The sequence below is a fragment of the Diceros bicornis genome, chromosome 5 (genome assembly GCF_020826845.1).
Source record: "Diceros bicornis minor isolate mBicDic1 chromosome 5, mDicBic1.mat.cur, whole genome shotgun sequence".
NCBI classification, from domain to species: Eukaryota; Metazoa; Chordata; class Mammalia; order Perissodactyla; family Rhinocerotidae; genus Diceros; species Diceros bicornis.
Genome location: NC_080744.1, coordinates 65,138,105 through 65,165,285, shown reverse-complemented (window position 1 = coordinate 65,165,285; position 27,181 = coordinate 65,138,105). Strand labels below are relative to the sequence as shown.

Below are 27,181 nucleotides of genomic sequence, written 5' to 3'. Positions count from 1 at the left end.
ACTAGTTTTTACAATAGTAACCACAATAAAAATAGTAATAATGACATCTAATAACTTGTTGAGTAAGTATTTTGTGCCAGTCACTGTGCTAAATGCTTTACTGGTAGTATCTTATTTGATCCTCCCAACAACCCTATGAGATAAGTATTATTGTCAATTCGTTTTATATAGCGAGAAAATGATAATAGGGAGGTCAAGTGATTGACTGAAGACAGCAGAGCCAGAAAGTTGTGTTGTACAACCTGCACAGTCCTGCTCATACTGAAATGTTTGAGACTTTGTACTTTAGGTACTTTTGCCAGTGAAACTGGCGACTACTAGTTTTTAAAAAAATTCTAAGTTAGTCTTAGGTGTTTATATTTTTCTAAGTAAAGAAGAGGCTAACCACACTGCGCAGTACTCATTTAGAAGAAATCTGAACTCAGTTCATTAGATTCTGTTTCTTTGATGAACAAATTTCTACTATACTAAGTTATCTTAAGGATTAATATTGTCTTCTCACAGCAATTCTGGGAATTTATCAGATATATGATTTGTTACAGATAATTGCAAATAGAGAAATTCAGTTTAAACAAAGCATTAATGAAGGATGGGTACAAGATCTCTGCTGCCTGATGAGAACTTGCTGTGTGGATTAGGTCATCGCCTTGGGTAAAGATCTAGATAACCATTTAGCTTCGGTGTCCCCAGAACTCACCAACAAGGAAGAAAAGACTGGGCTAGGTTTCAAGAGTGCTACTTTAGAGACAAGGAAAGAAACTTAGCTTCTCTCAAATGCAACTCAGATTTCCCTTTGTATATTATCTTTCTCTTTTTTTGTTTTTGGTGAGGAAGATTGGCCCTAAGCTAACATCTGTGCCAGTCTTCCTCTGTTTTGTATCTGAGACACCACCACAGCACAGCTTGATGAGCAGCGTGTAGGTCTGTGCCTGGGATCCGAGCCCACGAGCCCTGGGCCACTGAAGCAGAGTGCCCGAACTTTAACCACTATGCCATCGGGCCGGCCCCTCTCTCTCTTTTTTTAAGTAGGATCGATCACTTAAATTTCCAACTCTTGAAATTACTCATCTGTCTCTTCTACTTTCATTTGCTCCAGATCATCTCAATATACCAAATGCACTTTATCATTCATGATCTAGCAATACTTCGGTGTATTATGTTTTTGTACAATAAGATGCTTAACCTACAGTCATAAACTCTGATTTTCAATTAAGGCTCAGTTTATTGTTTGGAATAACTGAACCCACTGATATACCAATATCTTTGTTTATTAGTCATTTCCTGTCCTCAGACTCTTGGTATAGACCTGACCTTTCTGAAACAGTTGCTCTCCGTTCCCCTCTTCCCCACAACTGCCAAAGAATGTCTTTAGAGCAGAGGTAAGAGCCTGTCACAACCTTCCTCGAGCCCAGCATCTTCAGTGGCTGCCCACCACCCAAAGATTAATCCAAAGCATGGAGTGTGGAATGAAAGGTATTCTGGCCTTATCCTACAATTGCAGCCTCAAATGTCAAGGCTGCCCTCACTTATTTAGACGACACCATGTCCAGACATGCCTTACATTTCCTCCTTCTCTGTACCTTAGCTCATGCTGCTCCTTTGGACTGAAATGTTCTTTCCCCTATTTCTTCTGATAAAAGCTTACTCATCCTCTAAAATGGGTTAGCAGACTACAGCATAGAATCCAAATTTGGTGGCTGCCTTTTTTGTAAATCAAGTTTTACTGGAACATAGCCATGCCCATTAATTCACATATTGTCTATGGCTGCTTTCTCATTAGGATGGTGGAGTAGTAGGCCTACAAAGCCTAAAATATTTACTACATGGCCCTTTCCAAAAAAAGGTTCTAAAAGCCCAGTTTAAACACCACCTCCCCATGTTCCTCCTCAGATTATTCTGTTAAAAGTAATTTCTCCATCCTTTGCACTCCCATAGTGCCGAGTCTTTTATCAAAGTCGTCAAATGATTCTCAAACAGACTGTAAATGCCTTGTGGGGCAGGGACCATGTATTGTTCAACTTCACATCTCTGCTATGCACTGCACACAGTAGGTACTTACAGATATTGATTGAAATGTTTAATTATTTTGCATGAATGTCAAGTCAGATAAAGAGCAACGTTTTGCCTAGTCAGATTATACAACTGCTAGATAAAGGGAGACATAAATACTGATCAAGGAGACAGATTTTGCCCCCAAAGTGTAATAAATACAGGTGTGACTGTCAGGCCACAAAGGAAGGTGATGGGGTGGGGCTATGGGAAAGTATATTTTCCTAGGAAGGACATGAAGATCAACTTGAACTCAGACAGAAGGAGTGGACCTTTCCCAGACTGACATTTACATGATTTCTAACTCAAAGAATAGCCTCTGGCTTGAGGAAAGGGTAGAGTACAATTGCCGAAAGTTCCAAGAGCTGCTGACACTTGGCTAAAATAGCTGCATAAGAGCTAACAGAGGCACCCACAATTAGGAGAAAAGAGGCTTATCTTCAAAGGTCACCCCTTCAGGGATTTATTTGCAAGACAGGTTTAGAAGAAGAGCTGAATATAATTGGAGTTCTGCTTAACAAGAGAAGGGAAAAGAGTGCTCAGTTTCTCCTTTGGGAAGGTGAGACCGGGAGAGAGGAGGAGGGCGATGCTGGAAGGCAGATTTCCCATTTCTGAAGCTCCAACCCTAGAGAGAAAGTAAGGGACATTCGAAAAGAGAGCCGTGACCACGAGGAGGCAAAAGGTGGGTCGCCCCAGCTGCTGGCTAAGAAAGTCTTGAAGTTACTGTTTTTCTCAGCTGTCACTTCTCTTTCATTAAATCAGTTATATTTACTAAATGTTGTTTAAACCTTAGATATCTCTTCTTGAGGCTTAACTTGTATTAATTCCCTCAGCATTCTAACACATCGCAAAAAGCCAGACTTTGATTCAAAGGGGGAAAGCTTAGACGCACTTCCAAGTGGGTTAGAAAATGGACAGATTGAGAACAGTATTATCCACGCTGGACTCACAGATAATAGGTTCTGAGTATTACCCTAATCCAGGTAGGAGACCTGGGAGTGATTAGCAGCCCCGCTGAAGATGTTGTCTGGAGGTGCTGCTGCCCAGAGTGGGCTGAGAGAGAATGCTATTCTCCCTGCAGGGACAGAGCTGTCAAATCGCTGCCATAAAAATCCAAGACCCAGCCCCACTGGCAGCTGTTTCCTGCATTTGAGGAAAGCATCCCACTAGGTATAGAAAAGCAGGTATGGGTGCTTTGCATATGTCTGAGACAGATGCTACAATTAAAAGCAAAAACAAATCACAGTTTAATGATTCCCCACAAAACAAAAGGCAAATCCAGGTACAAACAGGCAAACTCAGTCTTATATTTCCAGGCACCTCGGTGCTAACTAAAAAGCAGAAAACGTGAAACAACAATGAGCATAAGGGGGTGGGGTGGAGTTGATTTCACTTTGTTCCAGCATATCTGAAAGCTTTTCAAGGCCGAACGACTATAAAAGTGAAAAGAAAGCCCATGTAAACAGATGCAAGAACACCAGAGCTTTCGTAAATCAAAGGGAAACACGCTGTCAGACACCAGGTGGAAAGTGTGTAACGCAAAATGAAGTCCAGGAGTGCTAAAACAAACAACAGCATCTTTCCAAATCACAGCAAGAGGGCACGTCTCTCTGGCGTGGGATCTTGGTTTTGTGAAGATTTGGTTTTGGACAAAAATCTTAAAAGCTTGCTGCTGAACAAAAGGTGAGAACTGAGTCCAAATAAAAATCCAAATTCTCAGTGATCACCTTCTCGCGTGTGCCAGCATTGATGAGGAACATCCAGCCACGAGTCGGGATATCACTTTGAGATGTGTGCGGTTTGACATCACCTGGGGCTGCCACTACCTGCAGCAGGTAACCGAGGAGGGTCACAAAGCCTGTCTCAGCATCCTGTCCTTACGCCTGAGAGCAGACCACTGGGGCATGTCAAATCACCTGCTTAAATTCTCCTTTAAAAACATGCTTGAAGTTTTGGGGAGGATGTGGAGAAATGGGAACCCTTGTGCATTGCTAGTGGGACTAGAACATGGTGCAGCCGCAGTGGAAAACAGTTCGGCGATTCCTCAAAGTTAAACATAGAATTACTGTAGGACCCAGCAATTCCACTCCTAGGTATATACCCCAAAGAATTGAAAGCAGGGACTCAAACAGATACCTGTACAGCAGCATTATTCACAATAGCCAAAAGGGGGAAACAACCCAACTGTCCATAAACAGATGAGTGGATAAACAAAATGTGGTATATACATAAATAGGAATAAATTTCTGACACATGCTAAAACATGGATAAACCTTAAAAATATTATGCTAAGTGAAATAATCCAGACACCCAAGGACACATACTGTATGACTCCACTTGTATGAGGTACCTGGAATGGGCAAATTCATGAGACAGAATGTAGAACAGAGGTTACCAGGGATTTGGGATGGGGGAAATGGGGAACTATTGTTTATTAGGTACAGCTTTTGGGATGATGAAAAATTTCTGGAAATGGATAGGGGTGATGGTTGCACAACATCATGAATGTACTTAATGCCACTGAATTGTACACTTAAAAATAAAAAAATTTATGTTTATATATATTTTACCACAATTTAAAAAAAGAGAAACAAACCACATGATGTTTCATTTCTGCAAAATGTTCTAATTTTTTTAAGAGCTGGACAGTCTTTTAGATGCTAGTTTCAGAAGAACTCTGCTCATGCAGAGGGTAACTAAGATATAACTATGGCAACCTAGCCCAAAGATTCTCAATGTGAGGGTAGGCCAAATGATTTGAATCAAGTTTGAGGTAATAGTGGGGGCAGGGATGGAACAGTGTGGAGGGGACAAAAAGGCTGAAGGAATTAGAACATATCTTTTTTCTAATGGCGGGAGGAGGGAGAAGGCACAGATTCTCCTGCACTTCCCATGCCCTGGCCACATTTTTCTTGCCCATGGCCATGCGCGTACATGTAGACTGTCAGTCACGAGAAAGGACTGAGCCTGGATTTGGGTCCTGACTCAACCACACACAAATTGCTCACCTCGGCAGGTCCCTCAACCATGCTGGCCTCAGTGTCCTCAATAATAAATGCAGATGTGGATACTCCCTGCCGCCCCCACCACCGTGAGTACTACAGGAAGAAGGTGGATCCAGGATTCCAACAGTCTATGAGTAACATATGACTCCAGTACCATGAGTGAGGTCTCGTGATCAAGCTGGGCTAAGGATGTCTAAGCACAGACTCCCAAAACGGGCTGCACAGCACTCGTGTGGCCTCGGGAGAGCCAGGCCTGCCTTGATTTCTCTATCCCCACTACTCAGCACAGTTGCTAGCACACGGTGGGTACTCGAGAGAAGAAATGTCTAAGGCTGGACTGTTTGTCTTCAAGGAGTACCCAGCCTAACTGGGGAGAACAGACATGTAAACAGATAAATTACTGTAAAATATGGTAAGTGCCAAACTGGAGATATGATCAAAGTCCTATGGGAATCCAAAGGAAAAATCTAACTCTCTTTGCTTTTCCTTTTCTCTGTCTTTTATTCTTATGCCATGTATTAACAAAGCAAGCAAGGACTCCAAATGCCAGAAAGGCCGGCTATAGGAAGGCATTTTAAGCTGCAACTTCCATTGCTGGAGCTGCAACCCAGGGGCCCATGGCCAACAAATTGAGTGAAATATTGAAGGTAAACTGAAGGAGAGGGCTTGGATCGGAAACGAAGAATTCAGAGTGAGCTGATAAATGCAAGTTTAATGGTAGATAAAACGGTCATTCTAATAGTACCTTAGACATTTATTATTTTTAAGACGGTATTCTGAAATAAGTGACCCATGACACTAGCACCAAAAGGGATCTTAGTGATCACATCGGCCAGGGTTTCTCATCTCAGCACTATTGACATTTGAGGCTGGATGAGTCTTTGTCGTGGGGCTGTCCTGTGCATTGTAGGATGTTTAGCAGTATCCCTGCCCTCTATCCATCAGATGTCAGTAGCAACCACTACCCCTAGCCCAGTTGTAACAATCAAAAATGTCTCTAGGTATTTCTACATGTATGGGTGGGTGGGTGGGTGGGGCAAAATAGCCCCCAATTGAGATCCACTGACATAGGGAAATGGTCTTTTATGCTGAAAAGAAATTGGAATCACCTAGGGAGCTTAAAAAATCCTGACACCCAAGCTGTGCCCCAGACCAATTAAATCTGCAGGTGAGAGCCAGGCATTGCCATATTTCAAATATGCCTCAAGTATCACGCCTCCTGTGATTCCAACATGCAGCCAGAGTGAGAACCACTGACGCAGGGAGATAAGGGAACTAAGAGTTATTGAGTACCTCTAACATGCTAAGTATTTCACATACATTACTCCTTTGAAGTCAACAGCTCTATGAAATTACAACTGTTTCCTATGTTACCTATGAAAAAACTGAATGTCAGAAAAGTTAAGGAACTTGTCTAAGAGCATCCCAGCCAAAAATGGTAGCTCTGCAAAGGCCCATTTCAACGGGCAGTGCTGGACTGTAAATGGAAGACAAGGCCAAGAACTGGAGAGTGGATAGGAGCAAGAGCAGAGAAATGTCACTCAAAGGCCTGGATGGAGGCTGGGCAGGGAGGGGTAAACACGCGATTATAAATTTATACCCTGAAGAATCCATTTTCTGATTAGAGTGAGGTTGGCACAGAGGAGATGCTAAACACGCATGTCCACTTTTGTTTCTCTTTTTGTTCTGCTGGGACATTAATTCCAGATGGATTAAATATTTAAATATAAAAATATAACTATAAAGGAATAGAAGAAAGTATTAGGGAATAATTTTATAATGTTGGAGGTGGACAGGTCTTCCTAAGTAAGAAAAAAACCCACTAGCCATAAAAGAAATGGTTGACATATTTGACTAAATAAAGATTAAAATTAATTTTCTCCACAGATTAATAGATACCATAAGCAGAGCTGAAACACAAGATAAAGACTAATATACATACCAGCAGAAAATGGTTATTACTCATAATATATATGAGTTCTTAAAATCAGTAAGGAAACTACAAACACAATTTAAAAACAGCAAATTCATAGAAGGAGTACAAATAATGATAAAAATGAGTGGTCAGGAAAATGCATATAAAATGATATACTAAAAATCAAGTACATTCATAACATTTAGTGTTGATAAGGGTGTAGAGAAAGGATTCTTTCATGCACTTTTGGCGGGGAATGTAAATTGGTACAACTACTTTGGAGAGGAATTTTGCTTTATCTTTCAGAATTTTAAGTGTTCATTCCATTTGACCTACAAATTCTATTTCTAGGAGTCTGTCCCACAGAAATATTTATATAAGTATGAAAAGATATACATATTAGGATATTCATGGGAGCATTACTTATTAGAGAAACTTTCTTTAAGTCTTCTTCACCACAAAGTTGCCCTGTTTCTTCTAGAAACTACTTTGGGTTTTCTTTTTCATGCTATAGGTTAAAAAATGTCTAGTGATCCTTGGTTGTCCATTCATGTTATTTTCAGTTATCCACTGATATTTAAGACAAAAGCAATGGGAAGGCTGCCTGAGAACTCTGTACACTTCAGGAGGGCCTGTTAACAGGCCACGTTCTAGAAGGTGAGAGAATGGTACCAGTCACTAAGCTGCTCCCTCCTCCAATTCCAGACTGAACACTGAGGTATGGAACACCAGTCCTCTCTACTATCCTTCAGCTTTTGGACAAGGAGGTCGATGCCAGCATTCTGAATGTGAGTGTGGGGATGCTTGTTCATATATACGTTTTTTTTTCACTATTCCTCCATTTTTTAGCTCCATTCTCCCCTCCTACTTTCCATTTTCCCTGCTGCCTCCCAGATTCAGAGGCTCCTGGGGCTCTGCATGCAGGCCGGCCTCTCCTCATCACAGTCGCCTCTGCCACCTAGGCTGTGATTTCCTCTGCTCTATTTGTGAACATTCTTCCATCTGCTTTTAGAAATTTGTTAAAATTATTTAACAGATACCCCCCGACACACTCCTGTTTTCTTGGTGGTTGCATCTTCTCTTATTCCTTCAGTATCTTTTTGTTGGAATTTTGGGAAGAAGGGAAGAAAAACTTGTATACTCAGTCTGCCATCTTGAACCAAAAATCTAAAGTATTATTCGTACTATTAGAAAACTAGAGACAATCTAAACATCCCTCAATAGGGAAATCCTTAAATAAATTCTATTACATCTGTTGTATGGAATATTCTGCATTCAAACAAATAATGAATTAGCTTTATATGCATTGATATGAAAAGATATCATGATATAATATTAAAATAAAGAAGCAAATTGCAGAAAGTGTGTATAGTAACATCAATTTTAGAAAACATATACTTATTTTTACTTCCATAAATGACCAGAAGATACATACTGAACCGTTACGAGTGGTCATTTATCTCTCTTTACTCTTGAAGGCAGTGGATCATGCATGGAGTTGGCACGAAGAAGGAATTTCATCTTTTTGCTCTATATCATCTGTATTCAAAATTTTTACAATGCATATGAAAAAATCTGTGGGATTCATTGTTATACAAACGTAAGACATCATATAATCTAAATACCCCAATCTTTCCTATATAGAAAGCTGCTCAACTAATAAATTAAATAAAGGTTTGCAAATTACAGATGATTCATGATACTTGATTTTTATAATGCTGACCATTATTATTGTTGTTTAAAACTTTCAGGAAAACATGCTTAAAAGTAAAGGTATTGCCAGTTTATTTTTAAAAGCAAATAGACCTTTAAAAATCCCTTCCATGTCTAAGGCTCTATGACAATGTAACATGTTTGGCAGGTAGAACATGTCTTGTAACATCAATTTTTGCCTGGCGTGCTTTTATGTCTGATTTCTTAACTCTCACGTAATGACATTAGTAAGCTGAGCTGACTCAACTATGCCAAACTTTGATATTTCAGCTACAATAATTTTACAACATCTTATTATTAAGGAAGAACCAAGTAATATAAAATGTCAACCATCTAAATAAAATTAGATTTAACTTTTTATTTTCAAAGAGCAAGGTTCAGAATAAATCACCTGCAAAAGAGAAATACATAGCCTACAACAGATACAGGGGTTCCAAAGTCTTTTCCATTAACAAAAAAAAAAGAGATCTAAGAGTCTATAATCTACCAACTAGTTTATATTTGGAGTACATGAACAAATTCAAATAAACTCCAGTAAGTGGAGCTCAATGATACAGAATTTCATTGGTTTCCAACCTAAAATGAGATGAAATCTGCGCACCATTAAATGTCATGGTTTCTCCAGCTTTGCTCAGAGAAATAGGAAGCACCATGAAGTGCTGAGTTGGCCTGTCCCCCCAGCTCCACGTGGGCCAGTCCCCCTGTGAGTTACAGCACGGCCAGGGCCAGAACTCAGGCCATCAGAAACTGAGTCTAGCAGGTCCAGTTCTTGATGACCAACTCAAATTAAGCCATAAACTCAGAGTCGGGTTGAATGCACTGTCACTCTTTACATATTAGCCAAGGTTTTTGGTATACCTGCCTCCTTATTCTATGTAGTTTTTGATTTTTAAATTTCAATTTTCACATCATAACTCTATAATTACACCTTTAGTAAATACCTCCAAATCTTTTTTAAAGTAAGCGAAGTAAAGAATGTCCAATTTTAAAAGTCAGAAGACAATGCATGGAAAAAATGCTCGGAGACTGAAGTACTATACATATAGCATGATTACTATTATTGCCTAAGTGAGTAGCCTAGAGTAAATCATTTTAATAATGAAGCTTTTAAAAAACCTTTTAAAATGAGATGATTAAATCATCTTCTCCAGCACTAATAATACAAGTTCTTCTGTTTTCACAGAAATCTACTTTCTATCTCTATCAAATGTGGAAGTGTGGACAGTCAGTCATTATAAAATACCAAGTATTTCACAAGGAAAGTTTGAGTTGCATTACAAATAACTAAAGGTAATGCTGGAAAACAATAGGGCAACTGAAAAAACCTGTTCAAGTTGTGCATTTTTTGAAAGCAATGATACAAATTTGAACTATTCATTTCTCCTGTATTGTCTCTTCTGTAGAAGAGATGTAGGCAAACAGCCAAATCAATTTTGTGCATCAGGTCAAATTTTTATACAAAATACAGTTTACGTAGCCAGAAATCACAAGGTAAGAAAACTGAAACCTTCATCATTTCTTGGAAAATTGTGGAGAAACCCACCACATATCTCTTTGAAAAATGTTTCAATGTTTGAAAATGTGTAATGTAAAAGATAGTCGTTGGGCGGTTCAAAAACAGCTAGATAGACCTGTGCTCTAATGGCTTATACATCATCTCGAGTAATCCTATGCAATTTAACTTTTAAAATATACAGACTTAACAGAACAGGAGATTTAGCAGGATAAGTGGGATAGGTAAGGAGAACACCTGTGATGAGAAAAAGACCATCCCAACCACTGTATACTTTAAAAGAGTGAATTTTATGGTATGTGAATTATATCTCAATAAAAAAAGGAAAAAAAGAAAAAAAAGAGCATCCCAGGTGATGCTACGTCCCAAGTGAAGCTTCAGTGTTACAGACAGAAGCTCCTATTCATCACTTCTGGAACATCCTTTCACTACAGCCTGCTCTTCTGTTTCCACTCTCCCACCTTTGCCCACGTGGCCTCATGTAATATTGCCACAGACTCTGGATTTCTCATGCACCCCACTGGTCGCTGGGCACAGAAAGTTGACCTTGACTTTCTGAATCACCCTCCCATTGACTCTGGGTACTTCCCTTTACCTCTGCCACCTCTTCCTCTCTTTTTAGGGGGAGGGGGAATTTTGATTCCATAAAGCTTTGACATACTGACAAGTTTTCTGAGACAAAACAAAGGGAATGAACATTTGTCAATTGCTAATAAGTGCCAGGGGCTCTGTTGGGTCCTGAATATCTGTTATCCTATTGATTCTCATGAAAATACTTATAAGGTCAAGATTCTTATCCCATACTCTAGACGAAAACAGTGAGGCTCTGAGAGCAGTTTCCATCCGGTGGACATTCACCTGGGATAACTTATTTTATCTCCAGAGGGCACAGCTTACAAACCACTTACTGAATAGGACTAATTCGAGCCAGGGAAAATTTACTAAAAACAACACAAAGTTCATATAAAGTGGCATTGTTTGCTGGTGCATTTGGACACCATCACACTTCAAATAATCCCCTGAAGAATGTTTTCCATTCTAGGAGACAGGATGTTTATGGAAATGGGATCTCCTAATAGTACAAAAGAAAGGAGGAAACACACAAAGACTATTTTTTGCAAATAAAAATAACACACAAACCACTCGCTGGGGAACTAGGCTTATTGCCTCTATGGTGGCTCCTGGGTTTGCCAGAGCACACGTAACAGCTTTCCTCTTGAATTGGGTTTGTCTTAGAGTCCCATCTGCCATCCCTTTCTCCTCCCACCAATAAAACCAAGTGAAGCTAATTTTGGTTGCTTTTGACTGGGCAGAGAAGGAAAAGCTGCAAAATCTGGAGTTCCTGGGTCTGGAGTTACCTTCCGGGATAATCCTGATACTTGAAATTTGCAAAATTAATGATCCCTCAACTGCTGCAGCCACTGACTGCTGTCTGGCTAATGGTGTACCAGAACTCGGGCTCTAGAACTGCCCATGGGTAACATCTCTTGGTAGACTACCACGTATGGAGATAGACTGCCTGGGTTTGAATCCCCACTTCACCTTTTCCTTGCTGTGTGAACTTGGCAAGTTACATAATCTCCTGTGCCTGTTTCCTTAGGTATAAAATGGGGATGGAAACAGCTCCTATCCCCTAGGACTGTTGAGAGCGTTCAATGATTTAATGCATGTAAAGCACTAAGAATAGTGCCCGGCACACAGTCTGTGCAATTTAAGTTTCTGTTAAATAAATAATTAACAAATAAAAATGACTACTACAGTTGACTAAATGACTTTAAGAAATTGCTTTCCTTATTTATTTTGTTAACTGATTTGTACATGCTTACATGAATTAGAAGTTGGTAAAAATTAATTTGTGTGACTCAATTTGCTTTGCATAAAATGCAATCAGCCAGAAACCCAGAAGGAAGTATCAACAAAGATCTGTTTTTGCAGGAAAATGGGTTAAAAATGGCTTCTCAGTATTGATGACAGTGCCCAAAATGATTGCTGAGGGGTTCTGCAGGTGTTCAGAAGATCCACACATACTATACACATACTGTTGCCCCAGGCAGACGAAGCAGAAAGAAGAGAAAAATGGCTTTTGCTTTAGAGCCCCAGGGACTGAAGGTGCAGACAGGATCATCAACCCCTGGCCACCTCAAACTCCAACAGAACAAAGACTGGCAGATCTCTTGGTTTTTCAAAGAGCCTCTCCCACCTCAGAGAAACAATTTAGCTCGTTAGCAATTTCATAACCATGTTTCACTTGGAAGAAACAAAGGCTGGCTTAAATGTGTAGATATTAAACATTTACTTGCCAGAAGGACTTTTTTTTACTTTCTCCACCCAAGCTTCTCATTTCAAGGCAGAGGCCAGGTGGTGCTCTGACATTCCCCAGTGGCATCTTCTATGTGTCCAAGGACCTCTGGACCCTACTGTGTCACGATCCTGGAAGGAATAAATCATCTGGTAGCGACAGATGGTTTCCTCTGGAAAAAGACCAAGCTTACCCAAATAGTTGTTGCTCTTGTACATCTCGGTGATGTTGATTTTTGTGGCTCCTTGGGGAATCTCAACAACTCGGTGGTAGCCCAGGCTGGTGAGGGCATGCTTAAACACGCCTGACACAACCTGACAGCCCGTGTTATCGCCTCCGCACACCCCACATTTGTCCACGACTTTGTCGGAGCCTAGGTAGTCGTCACAGCCAATGCTCTGCAAAGAGGTGGAAAACAAAAGACTCTTGTAGCATATATCAGGAGCAGCGGGGGAAGAAAGGGAGAGGGGACAACTGAAGATCTACCGGTGGGACTTGAACTGACCTTCCTCCGGCCCCCATTCAGCTCCTGCAGATGAGCAAATTCATTCTTCCTTTCACTCAACAGATATTCATGGAACACTTACTCTAGGCAAGGAATTTGTTTTATAGGTATGCGTGAAACGTACATTCGAGAGGCGGGATGGGGGCCACAGACAGTAAGCAAGACAAGGTACATAAAAGAGAGTGTGCTTGGTGGTGGTAAAGGATCAGGAGGAAAATAATGTAGAGGAAAGGAATAGAGAGGGTGTGGGGCTGGAAATGTATTTACACAGCTTGGACAGTGAAGTTGTCCTGCAAATCCATCCCTCTGTTGGACTCTGAGAGAGGAGAGGCTGGACCGCGCTGGCATTTTTATATCAAGAAGTTCTTTGGGACCATGATAAGTACCGTACCTAAAACTAGGGTTTGTCCCTAGGTCTTCTGTTCTAAACGACAGATGATACAAACACTTAGCAAAGTAATACCCCTTCCCCCGAGTAGTGTTCTCAGTTGCAGTTTCTTAGGAAATTAAATCAAATTGGGTGAGATTTGGGTCCCTACTAGTCACTGTGGCCCTGAAGTCCTGAGTAGCAGGACTTTTGTTGGCTCCCCCAAAGCCTTTTTACCAGGGCAGAAGGGTGCAGGGAAGCAAGGGCCAGAAACATCAGCGAACTGGATGATATGCGTCTAACTAATGGAGTGTTCTTTGTACAGGCAGTCTCATCAGTGTTTAAAGGAACTCTGACCTTCCTGCATTTCCTCCCCAAAAGAATCTTCCCATTACTCATTCCAATATCTTTTTGCTTTATCTTCCCTCTCCCTAATCATGTTTCTCTTGGGGCAATTAAACCTTAAACAGAATGGAATGATCTTCATGCAATCCTTTTCCACTTCTGGAGTTGATTCCATAGGACTTACAATCGTGTTTCCTGAACCTAAAGTTGGAACATGTGGTCTGAGCAAAGAATTCTGTCGCATTTCCATGGGCAGATGGAAGTGAGCGGATTGTAGTTTGGACAAGGAAATATTGGATGACAGGATTATTTCACTGGGTTATGGGGATAGGAAATGGTATTTGAAGTCAGAATGGTATTCTAAAACTTGAGACACATGTTTGCTGAATCACAGGCTTGTGTTGGTTCTTGAATTCTAAGAGCAATCGTCAGACCACATCTCAGGGGGCAAAGTGGTCAGCAAACCACTCAAAAGTCCACTTTTGATTTTGTTAAACAATCCTGGGTCTGTTCATGTGAGTCCTACAGGTCAAATCCTACAGGCAAACTCACATCAGAAGGTGTTCATTCTTTCCCCTCCAACTTCACATTTGACTGACATCTTTCTGCAGGTACTATAAGTCTGCATTATTACTTCCATATTCCTGAGTGCACATTAGTCCGTCAATAATAACTGGTCTCTTCACAAATAGCTTCTCTGTAAAACATTATTTCTGACAATAACAGAACATCATCTCAGTATGTTCATCCACATCCAATTAGCCTTTCAAAATGCCATGTTTGCTATATATTTCTCCTTCCTCAAATATTTCTTCCCCCTGCTCCATGCACATTTTAGCAGAAAAGTAAGGAAAATGTTTTCCATGCATGATTTCCACCCTCCCCCTCAACCTAGTTCTCTTTTGCTTTGAAACAACAACAACAAAAATGCCACCACTAACAGAGATTTGGGAAAGTAGATCCCATGAGATTCTAACTGAATTAAGGAGATGCCCATGGTTGTCAGTGATGGGGAAGACGGACAGAGAAGCTGATCAGCCCTCACGTCCTGCCCTGTCTGGCAATATCTCACCCTCCCCCCTTTCCCTACTGGCTCCCCCAGGACGCAACTTGTCCCCGACTGAGCTCATTCTCATGGGGCACTCTAGGTATAGAGAACAACGTGTACCCAGGCGTGGAGGTAGGAAAGAACACTCAGGAAGTAGGAAAGCATGTTCACAGACTAAGATGCTGAAGTGTAGGGTTGCTGAGAGTGAAATGAAATGAGGCTGGAAAACTCAGCTGAATTTGTCAAGAATCTTGTTTGCCAGGGTGACGAATTAGAATTTTATCTGATGGCATTAGCAACCACTAGATGTCTGAAGACTGGGAGGCCCATGCTCAGACTTGTTTTTTAAATGATAACTTTGGCTATAGTGTGGAGAGGGTCCTGGAGTGGGGAGAACAGGCAGTCTAGTGAGTCTCTCTCTTGTAAACAGGGTGTAGGGGTTATTTTAGGAATGAATGAGAGCCATTGATGACAGGGACAGACATCGCATCCACCCTCAGCCCCTAGCCCAGTTAGAATGGGATGATCACAAGGAAATTACATAGCCATGGGTCACTCCAGACAACTATCGACAGACAAACACCATTTTATCTTGAATCAGATATTATATTAAAATGCTCTGCACAGTTCAATGGATCCCCCCACCAGGCTTCCTGTGCAGAATGGCCACTCTGGATGAGTCTAGACCTGGAGAGGGAGGGCTGCAGCAGTGTTTCCTGGCAGACGACCAAATAGCCTGGAGGTTGGCTTCGGTAAAGCGTGTGGCTGCACAAACAATGCCAAGAACTAAAGGTGACGTCCTGTTTCCTCAGGATCCATCTCTGGCCTCTGACCACCCAGGGTTCACTCCTCAAGAGAGAAGTCAGAACAAGGGGTGTGTGAACCTTCCTTGAGAGGTGGCAAGTCTTTGTGACTGATTGGTTGGGGCAGGAAGGAGGGAGCTTGAATCCTCTTCCTCCTCATCCTCCTCAGCATCATCAAATCTAACATTTATGGAGTCTTCACTATATTCCAGGTCCTCTGAACATATATTTTTCTCACCTAATTTTCAAAGCAATCTTTGATATTGCTGAAAACTGTACGAAACTAAGACTCAGGAGAGAGGTTAGGTAACTGGCCCAAGGCCATGCTGCTACTAAGAGGTTGAACAGGGATATGAACCCAGGTCCAAAATCAAAGCCCATGCTTTTAACCACTATGCAAAAACTGCCCCTTAAAGGATCAGAGGTCATGCTGAGGGTTCTAGCTTTGTTGAAGGAGTGGATGATGGCGGTGACTTAGGTGCAGAGGAACAAGTTCAAGGCACTGTTACCACAGTCCTGGGGAGAGCTTGGCCCACAAGTGACTCTGGCATTCTCTTCTTCCAATATTGTGAAGCACTGACCACATTACGTATCTCTTCCACCTCAGCTGTTTTAACACAATACTTTTTACACACAGTAAGTGAATAAATATTTTACCTCATCTTCCTATTATATTAATTTCTTATCGTTATAATTTTTTATTTTGAAACAGTTCAAGAAGGTTAATAGTTAAGATTCACAATACTTAGGAAATAGTTTAAGAAGTTACAAAACAGTAAAGAGTTTCACTGACCCTTCACAGAGCCTGCCCCAATGATAATATCTCACATAAGCATAGGGCATTGTCAACACCACATATACCATTGCCATCAATATACCACTGCCACCAGTATACCATCATTAACTCAAGAATAAACTTTATTTGGTTTTGCCACTTTTACATGCACTTTTTTGGGTGTATAGTTCTACAAAATTTTATCATATGTATAGATTTCGTGTGCTATGCTGCTTTTTTAAAAGCAGCTGGTGTTCTCCTCTAGGACGTGACCATCAAATTGATCAGTGGCGCTCACGTCATTTAGCAGGGAAGAGCAGTTTGGCATGATGGAAAGAATGTTGGGCTAGAAATCAGAATCCCTGGGGTGTAGTCCTGTTTCAGTCCCTGATTTGCTATGTGATGCTGGATGGGTCACTCTCTCTGGGGTCAGCAGTGAAAACATTTCTCCCACCAACCAGATCTTTCAGGGGACAGTGCCCAGAAATGAATCTGGCCTGAATTCTGGCTTCTCTATCAGGAGGCTGGTCAATTGGTCTCCGATGGGGATGACTTAATAGTGCCGGCCTATGTCTCTAAACTCTTTTAGAGGCACCACCAAAGTGTTATCAGTGGGTACTTAAGGTGGGCACTACTGTCTGCTAGATGTGGGTCTTGTGCTGGCTCTGCCACTTAGGAGTGCTGTATCTTTGGACATGTTAATTAGCCATTCTGAGCCTCAGTTTCTTTATCCGTGGCTGGGGATGGTACAGTATCCACTTCATAGCACCATTGGGAGGATCAGATGAGGTAAACATGGAAGGCACCTAGCAGAATGCTGCAATAGGGTGGCTTCTCAGACAATGCTTGCTTTTTAATCATTGTCTTCATATACTTGGTTTCATGTGCAACCTATCCACGTTTAAGTAAATATCATCATCATATAACCACTTGGATCCACCCCTGTTTCTATTACACTTTCTATTACTTCCCAGTCACAGATATTCTCTTCCTCATTTGGAAAAATTCAGAAAAGTCTAAAGAGCTAAGAAATGGCCACGGTTCATTATAAACGTAAGACATTTACTTGGCCCCTTCACCCTACTGCTCCAAGAGCACCTAGGGAAGCAGACAGAACGAACATCTGCTCCCTGACCTGCCTTTGTTTCACTTTTTTTTTTTCTTTGCTCACCATGTACTGCAGTTCAAAAGAGACATTTTTTGCCATTACAAAGGCGATTGGACAGCTCGCAGATAGTTTTTGTATTCTTCCAGTGATGTTTGCAACACGTTGTAGGAAAATTTTACACATCACGCACCATCACAGGAGAAATTGCTCAAGAACTGCCCCCGATTGTGGGCCAAAGTTAACCTAAATGAAATTTCCTGAAGGAAATGAGCAATCTGGATGACATATCTGGTGGTGAATTTCACAGGGAGGAGGCCTCTGTACATCATGGAAGGGTAGGCCAGTGCCAGGCGTGCAGATAGCGGGGCTTCTGATTCCCTAATGGGAAGCAGATGCTTCTGTGTGGGTTCAGTAAACACACCAGATAGGGTAACCTCAACTGGCTGGCTAGATGACACGGACAGGTAAAACAACGTGCCTTAATAATCATGCTGTCACAATAGTGTGGGCAAATGTTATTATTAAAATGATTAGTAGCTAACACCGATTTACTTATATTTATGGTGAGCTAATTCATGGAAATATATATGGATGCCAACATTTTTATTCACAACATTCCGTTGAAAGAAATCCTTTGCATATGATAAATATCTCCCTCTTATTACTGTTAGGAATGTGGATCAATACCACCTTCCTGGAAAGCAAATTAGCAATATAGACTGTTTGATCCAGGAATTCTTCTTCTAGGAATTTATACTAAGGAAATTTAAGAAATGAGGCCAACAATTGCTGCATGAAGGAGCTCATCACAGTATTATTATTAATTAAAAACAATTGGAAACGTCCTAAATGTCCAACATAGGGAGACAGTTAAACAATATATAAGAAGTTCTCTGGGAAATACTGGATGGGTCTTTTTCCAGTTGTTATTCTCATTAAAATCTTCTAGTACATGTGCCTGCACGATTGACCCTCAACACAGTTCAGTAAGTGTTTCCTGAGGCAACCCCTACTACGTGTCCATATGGTGTTAAGCAGGAGAGACATGAAGGTAACACAAACATCGTTCTTACATATGGTCTAAATCAGGGGTCGGCAAACCACAGCCCACAGGCCAAATCTGGCCCACTGCCTGTTTTTGTAAATAAAGATTTATTAGAACACAAATATGCCCATTTGTTTACGTATTGTCTAGGGCTGCTTTTGTGCTACAACAGCAGAGTTGAATAGATGCAACAGAGGTAACATGGCTAACAAAGCCTAAAATATTTATGATCTAGAGCTTTACAGAAAAAAATGCCAACCCCTGGTTTAAACTGAAAGGCAGACATAATCCCATCATTCAATACAGCATGTAATGTTGAGAGGGAGAAGTGCAGAGCCTCGTGCAGCCAAGACTGGGGCTTAGGTCGATGCTTCCAAATTACCCCGGATTGCCCTCATCCTGTGTCACACATGCCCCCTTGATTTGTCTCAATGTGTCTCAACTATAAAATGGAAGGTAAAGAGTTATCTTCTACATCATCAGTCTTCAATTTTTTTTAAGCAGAAAAAACATACTTTTCAAACAAAATCTCATGCAGAAATGCATAACTCCAATATGCAAAATGAGAAAAGCAGAACAGCTCTGGTTGAACAGGGGCTGGCAGGGTTTAGAAGTCGAGCGTCTTACTTTCCTGCCTGTGCTTCTTCCTCAGGGCCAGGGTTTCTCAATCATGGCTCTTACTGATGTTTTGGCCACACAGTTCCTTGTTGTAGGGGCTGTATTCTGCATTGTAGGACGGTTGGCAGCAGCTTCTACCCACTAGATGCCAGTAGCACCCCTCCCCCTCAGAATGACAAACAAAAATATCTCCAGACATTTATCAAATGTCCCCTGTGGGAACAAAATCACTCCCAGTTGAGAATCACTGCTTCGGTTTCTTCCACAGCTCATGGGACACCTAGGAGCACATGGCAGATCCCCCAGAAAGCTTTAAAACAATGGCAATTCCACAGAAGTCCAAAAATAGTACTTTGTAGATTTCAAAGAAGCTAAAGAGCAAAGAATACTTAATTACCCGGTTTAAAAAATACTTCCTCACTGCCATCAGACTAACCAGTAGCCTTCTAGAGCTACTTAAGCCTGCCTTTTGGCTCAACTTCAGTATGAGCAAGATTACGTACTGGAAAGAGCACAGTGCGTGGCGCACGGTACGTGCTTAGTAAGTGTTTGTTGAATGAAAGAGCACCTGGTTGAGGAATCAAGAGATCAAAGTTATGGGACCAATTTGTTCCTTGAACTGGATCATCTCTAAGACCTTCTGGTGCCCAATTGTCTCTGAAAAAAGGATACAGCCCTGATATGAAGAACTCTGCCATGTCTAAGGTCCAAGGAATTTGCTTTATATAGACAAAGTTAAATTGGAAACAGGAATAAATGGGAAACGAACTGACAGCGTCATTCATTTGAAGAGAAGAAATGGTCCATGGGATAAAAGGTATTTTGGCTTCCTTAATGAACGCAGTTGTGAAACTAGTGATCTGGTTTTAATCAATCTTGTGGCTGTTGCTTTTCACTACCTCATCCTATTTCATTAGAGAATAGCACCTTACCAAGTGATTCAACTGGAAGAAAATGTAGGTCCTCTTGTAGGATAAAATTGGGTGAGAATCAACTGCAGCAATGTTTACAAATCTGAAGAAAGGAGCCCCGAGAGGGAAACATTTCACATGCTGTAAGAGAATTACCACCCCTCTCCCACTAGAGTCGTCTTTCTCCACAGAGTGGGGGTAATCCAGACTCTAAAATTCCAATGCTTCACTTTCATGATCTTCCTCCCTAATGGAATGAAATGGGGGGGGAGGGCATGACTGAATTATAACAATGACAATTGCTCTATTAAAAAGTAAGGTATCCATATTTTTGTATAGAATAGTAGAAGCCTCTGGACTTCCACTTCACTTTTAAAATGTAAGGCTGTAGGGTAAATTCTCTGTTTAAAGAGAATTCTATTTAAAATATCTGGTCAGATTGTATCATAACTCTAAGGGCCCCAGGAGGGGCCTGCACCATGTGCAACAGGTCTGTGAGAAGCTGTGGTGTGGGCTGCCAAGGGGTCAGAACTAAGAAATTTCCTGCAGAAAAGGGCAGAGAGATGCTGTCTACACTGCATAGGGCAAAATTCTGGAAGCCAGACTATCAGCAAAAAGGCAATAGGGAGTTGGGTTGATGAACTGTGCTCTGGGGTGGAGGCTGCTTGTACTCTGGCCCAATTTACACAGCCTCCTGGGTGCAGACAGCCCAGGTGTACAGGTGTGGGTCCAATTAGAAGGCCCTCAGAGGACTGTGGGTGAATCCAGAGAGTGTAAGGCAATGAGGGAGACTCATGCTTGTATCCTTGTCATTTCCTTGACACACAGCCTATATTCAAACATGCCTGTTTGCATTTTTCTCCACAAGATGGCACCTATAAGCCTTCATAAAAGGATACTCACCTAAGCAACTAGGTTCGGGACAAGAAACAGTGGTTAAAAATTTAAAGGAATGAAAGCTGAGAAACACAAGAAGGGTGGACTCAGGTTCAGGCTGACTACATATTTATTGTGTTCTTATGTGCAAGTTTCTGCCGTGTTGTTAAGATATGATTTTCATTTCTCAAAATGTTTTTTGTGGAACATTTAAAAATGTAGGTGGAATATTCAGGCCTTATATTTCCAGAATGTTTCACAAAATGCTTAAAATTCTGTGTAAATGAGTCAAACCTTGGGGGTGACATGGGCTTTTTAGATGTCACTAGGTGATCTCCAGGGATGACTGAGAAGACTGAGAAGGTGGATGGGTGGGTGGGAGGAGATGATGAGAGAAAAGGCTGGCTACCAAAGCACGGCGGTTTGAGTCCCAAGACTCCTGAGTAGGGGAATGGCATACCAAAATGTTGTTTTCGGAAGATGCTTGGCAGACACAGGCAGTGGATTAGAGATGGAAGAGACTGGAGGTTGAGAAGCGCAAAGACAACCACATTAAGATGGGCACAGAGGGATGGGGGCCTGGACCAGAGAGATGGAATTAGAATGGAGGGCAAGGGCACACCAATGTGACGCTGAAGGAACAACCAATGGGCTGAAGAAGGATGGTCTATCGAAGGTGAAGTAAGGAAGACATGGAGGTCCATGGCCTGGGAACCTGGAAGAATGGTAGTGTTGCCTGACTCAGGCAGAAGATTTACTGGGGGGAAGGCCTTTGATGGAGTCATCTTAGAGTAAGTGTGGATCTTGACAATCATTAATTCATTCATTGAATGTAGTCATATTAATTCTCTCTCCCTCGTTCATTGGAACTTTCCTCTAGAATCCTAAACATTTTTATTTAGCTTTTTGGATGGCAATCCTTCCAAAGTGTATTTTCCACTCCTCTGTTTTGGTTTTCTTTTTTTAAATCAAGAATAATAATTTGATTATCATTAATAATCAAGAATCATTATTTGATCTTCTATAGCCCTTTGTTACTCAAAGTGTGATCCATGGACCAGCAGCATAGGCATCATCTGAGGGCTTGTTAGAAATCTTGGGCCTCATCTTGGGCTTACTGAATTGGAATCTGCATTTGAGCAGCATCCTCAGGTGACTCCTGTGTAATCTGGGAGTATTTGACTTTTTAGGTCACTTTTTGTTTACTCCTTGTTCTTTCTACTTTTCTCAAGTTGCACACCAATCCCCAAACGACAACTAACTCTCCCATCCAGTCAAAACAAACAACACAACACTATCACCCTTTTGGTTACAAAGTGAAAAGAAATAATGCCTTTGGAAAGCTTTTCTCTGAGATTTTTGATGGGGACACAGGAGTGGAGGTAAGACATGTGTTCGCAAACACAGTCTCCTGAGAATCCCGGCACTGGACAGCAGGAAAGGCTCTCTGAGACCCAGCCCCTTGCTTCACGGATGAAGAATTAAGTCCTGGGAGGGGAAGTGATTTCTCCAAGGTGACAGAGAGTGGACTTCCTGCTAGAGACTCCTTTTCATGACACTCCTGTCACAAAATGCCCTCCTGCTCCTTCCAAGGCAGGGTCTTACTGTTTCCTCACCTCCAATGGTCTATCTTCTTCTTATGTCCCTGTAACCATGTGAAAAAGGTTTTGCTACCAGCTAGAATACCAACTCCTTATAGAGAGCAAAGTGTCTTTGTGAAAATACTTGGATAAACTGCTTGGGGTGGGAGGTGGGACTCTAAGGCTTGGGGGTCAGAAGAAACCAAGGCAGCAACAGATAACAGCTAAACTGAGATATGGCTAACTAGAAGAGTCTAGTTTTGCTTCCAGGGCTGGAGAGAGAAGAAAGAGACAGAGAAGAGAAGAAGGAGAGAACTGGGAGATTGTAGATGGCCAATGAGGAGCCCTGAGTGGTTGGGAGGACTGTTAACAACTGACCTTGAATCTGAAGTTTACTTGCTGGGATTTAAACTCTGTCTGTTCCCAGCCCTCCCCAAGCCTTCATTGAAGCTCTACACCTACATTATGCCTATTTTCCTGCCTTTAGAATTCCTGGTTTAGATTCCCCTTTCCATTTCCATAATCTGAAGAAAAAATTTCTCTTCTGTGTTCCCACACCTTCAAAAATCTTTTCTTATAGACACATAGATGTTTGTCTAAGAGCATCCCTAATACACTCTACACCTGCAGGTGGCATCATTTTTCTAAGCCTTAGTTTCCTTACCTGCAAAACGAGGGCATTAAAGTATAATTCTCAAATCTCTTATGAGGATTAAATGAGAACGTGCAGATGAAGGCACCTCGTTCAGAACTGGCATGGAGTAGGGGCTGGAAAATGCTGGTATGCTTTTCCTTCTCCTTGAGACTGCATCTGCCTCCCTTCAATGACCTATCCCTGGGCATGGCCATGGGAATCCTCCTTCTCACACAATGCACACACATTTCTACACTAACAGAGGAGGCTGGTCTGTTTGCACTGTCCACTGAAACTCCACTTCTATTTACACATGATTCTCAAGTGGTGTTTGAAGCCAGAGTTGTAACAGGCAAACTGCTGAGATCTATTTGCATTTCAATAACGTGCTGGGGACAACGGTGATCTAGATTCTCAGAGATTTTCTTCTAACTTTGTTACCTCTCTCTATTTTTTTAAAATGTGATTTCTTTTGCTAGTCTTTCCTGGTTTGTGTTGGAGGCCAGCTATGGAAAGCCTCAAAAATTGTAAAGGTTATGTTCATTTTAGAAAGACAGCAAGGAAAGCTGCAGAAGGAGCTCACAGCCTGGGCATGTTGGAGCAGAGTCTTAGAGGAATTGTAGGCGGAAAACAGATGCAAGTGGGGATTCAAGTAGCAACCAGGGATGCAGGCAGTAGGAAGCCCCACATATATATGTGACAACTATCACGGATAGAGTGCTCACCACGTACTAGGCACCTTACATATTTTAGCCTATTTAATTATCTTGACCATCCCTATTTTATTGAAGCTCAGGTAAGTAATATGTCAAGGTCACACAGAGGTGGTGATGGTGGGTTTGAATGAAGGGCCTTCTGGCTCCAAAGCCCAGGTTCTTTCTCCTCTGCTAGTTGCATGGTCCCTTAGCCCAGTGGAAACCCTTCTCTACTTGTAAGAACAGGGCCAGTTAGACAGCCGACCAAGGGCCACACATACCAAGGGCCAGAATGACCAAGAAATCAAATAAAGATAATTCCTTCTTATTGCTTATATCTCCAAGGCTGCTCTCTGGCTTGCCCCAAGACCTTTCCACGTGAGCTCTACTTGCAGTCTGAGGCCTCCCCTCCCACGAGGACTAAGTGAATTGTTTCAGCATCTCTGATAGCTTCTCTTTATTCTCTGCTCCCTCAAAGTCCCATGTTGTCTCTTTCCCATCATTCAGTGCTCATTCACCCAAGCGAAGGAACATCTATCACACCACCCTTTCTTTCATAACAAATTCCTAGGCCCAAAATTATTCAATGAAATAGTAACTATTTTTCTCACTTGTCTTCCTGGAATGGAAACTGTTGGTTTACTAGGCTGGGAGACATTTATGACTCAAGGAAAAACATCAGGTTCCACGAGAGATATCATTACCCAATCCAAGAGTCTGCTCTATGGGGCTAATGTGACCAAGAAATCAAACAAGGATAATACCTTCTTCTCTCTTCTAACCATAGATGCATCCAATATGAATATTTATTTCATTAAGAAATAAAGACATTGTGTTCCATGCCTGCTCAGAAGGAACTTGGCTGAAATATTTAAACATGAAGGCTCCTTCATGCTTCTTTTGAAGGATGGCTAAGAGCAGGGTTATCTGTCAAACTCAATGTGTTCCATAACAATAATTCAGGTGGCAGCCAGATGAATAATTCTCATGTTCGCAGAGAATTTTCTTTCTCTTGCAACTTTAAGCCAAAAGGTAGGACAATGGCAGATATGATGCCCACACACGGCTTCTGAGTGATCACATGAACGATATGCACTTGTGTACATAAATATTTAGGACATGCAAACCAGTTGGATAAACACTGTTCCTTCACCTTCTTTGAGGGAACCTTGAAATTCTTAATTTTCACCAGTCCCTTCTTTAAACAGATCATATTTATGAGCTTTTAAATCATGCCCCCAGATGTGTAAGCATAAGAAAGGCTAATGTTGTGGTTTCAGGTAATCTATCCTGCATGTGGCTGTGAAATTTATCTTCCCAAGACACTGCTGTCATCATCTCATTCCTCTGGCTCAAAAAGCTTCCTGATGTCAGTTGTCACTTAAACAAGCTGATTATTTCCTCCTAAGTCTTATGCCTATATTTGAGTTCCTGATTCCAGGTGGAAAAGAGTGCCTGGGGCTGCAGCAGCTCAAGAATAAGCTTTACCCCAGGTGTGGATAACTGAGTAAAAGTAGGAATTTTTAAAAAAAATTTTGTTGAGGTCATATTGGCTTACAACATTATTTAAATTTCAGGTGTACATTATTACATGTCAGTTTCTCTATAGACTGCATCATGTTCATCATCAACAAAAAGTAGGAATTTTGAAAATGATCCACCATCCTTATGCTTTGACAGCAAAAATACTTTATTAATAATAATAATTAATAATATGTACTAATAATCTTAGTACATATTAACTAGCAACACTAATTATTAATTATATATTCTAATTTATTGGGTTGCTTTTGTGATGATAAAGAGAGATAAAAGGCATCTGACACATGGAAGGAACTCAATGCCTATTATGTTTTATGTAAAATCAAGGTAAAGATAACATAGAGGGCAAATTCAAAGAAATACAAACAAATGATACTCATTCCAAGCTTAAACAATAGCTGCCTTGGAATGTTATTTAGTTAGAGAACACGTATACTTTAAAGAATGTGGAATGGCAGCAAATATGGAAGAAAAAAGAAAAGCATTTCTCTGGCAGAGCAAAATAAACCCTAGTTAAAAGAGAGCCAGAGCCAAAGTCAAAAAGAGTCAAAAATTCAATTTTGACCATTGATGGACTCTCTGGGCCCTATGAGCAAGGCGTGGTCTCATTATTCAGAGGTCTACAGAGGTGCTCATGGGCACCAAGAAAAGTAATAGAAAGAAAGGAAATTGGTGTTGTTGAGAATCTACGAGGGTGACAATATTTACTACCATTTTAATAGCAGAAGAAAGAGGGAGGTTAAGTAACTTGCCCAAGGTCCTATAGCTAAGCATCAGGATATGAAGCCATACCTATCGAGCTCAAAAACTCAGAAGCAGAGTGACAAGGTGGAAGGCAAACAGGTGAGGTGAACATCCTGATTGAGACAAGGGATTATGGTGGTGAACAGCACACGCTAGTGGATGGAGAGCAGGAGCCCCAAGAGCAGGGAGGCGGAACAGCGCTGGATGTGGATGACCACAGCGGCCCACAAAGGCACACATCCAGTGAATGAGTGCATGCAGCCCGGGGGCCACAGGTGGTGGAGGGAAAGATGGCTTCCGAGTGCCTGCTCTTCCCTACTATTTCATGGAAAGGAGTCATCTCAGTATCATCTTGGACTTCTCTTTTATACTCATGGGAAAGCTCCAAGTTCCCAAAAGCTTTGAGTCCTCTCTTATCCATTGTCTCCACGTGCTGCCTGAAGCCCTGGTGCTAAAAACTCTCCCAACCACTTCTTCCTCTTCTAACACAAGGATTTGATGGGGGCTTTCTCTCCAGTGCAGACCCAAGCGTCTGGGACCTTAAATCCTTTGGAAAGTTTCTATTTCCTATGAGGGTCACCCTGCCTCAGGCCTCCAGAACGCTCTCCTTTGATGAGCAGAAAAAGACCCATGAGCTTATAGGCCAGGATTTCTCCAAGACCATCTTTCCTTTGGGTTTATCAGAGTCATCCTAGCAATCCTGGGGCTCCCCCTTTTGAGATCTAAAGTTACCCTCTTCGAGACTGTATTCTATGTATGTTGGAGGGCTGCAAAGAAATCACCATATAATTTCAATTTGTCCAACTTGTGTTTTTAAATAATGATAGGAAACAGCCTGCTCCCTTTAAGATAAAGACATTTCTAGAGATCTTGAGCAAAGGAAGGCAATAAACCTATAGCTTAATGGGCGTTGCTGTAGAACATTGATTTTGAGTTGTTAAGGCCTCCTGTGGGTTCCATGAGTTAACCAAGGCATTACCTCTGAGATAAGGAGTGAACTGGATTGCTAGAGAAAGTTACTGGCAGCGTCTACTTGAACAATGGAGAATTCCTGCCTCAAATAAGCTGGTAATAGCGACATGGTTGACACA

At 41.5% G+C, this 27,181-nt stretch overlaps 1 protein-coding gene across 1 annotated transcript in view; it reads right to left on the bottom strand.

Moving 5' to 3' along the window:
* Window positions 1–27,181, bottom strand: part of THSD4 (thrombospondin type 1 domain containing 4) — a 561,131-nt gene that overhangs the window by 82,000 nt on the left and 451,950 nt on the right. The window contains exon 8 of the mRNA XM_058541977.1: window positions 12,688–12,892. Coding sequence (XP_058397960.1) covers window positions 12,688–12,892 — 205 coding nt within the window. The remainder of the gene's footprint in view (window positions 1–12,687; window positions 12,893–27,181) is intronic.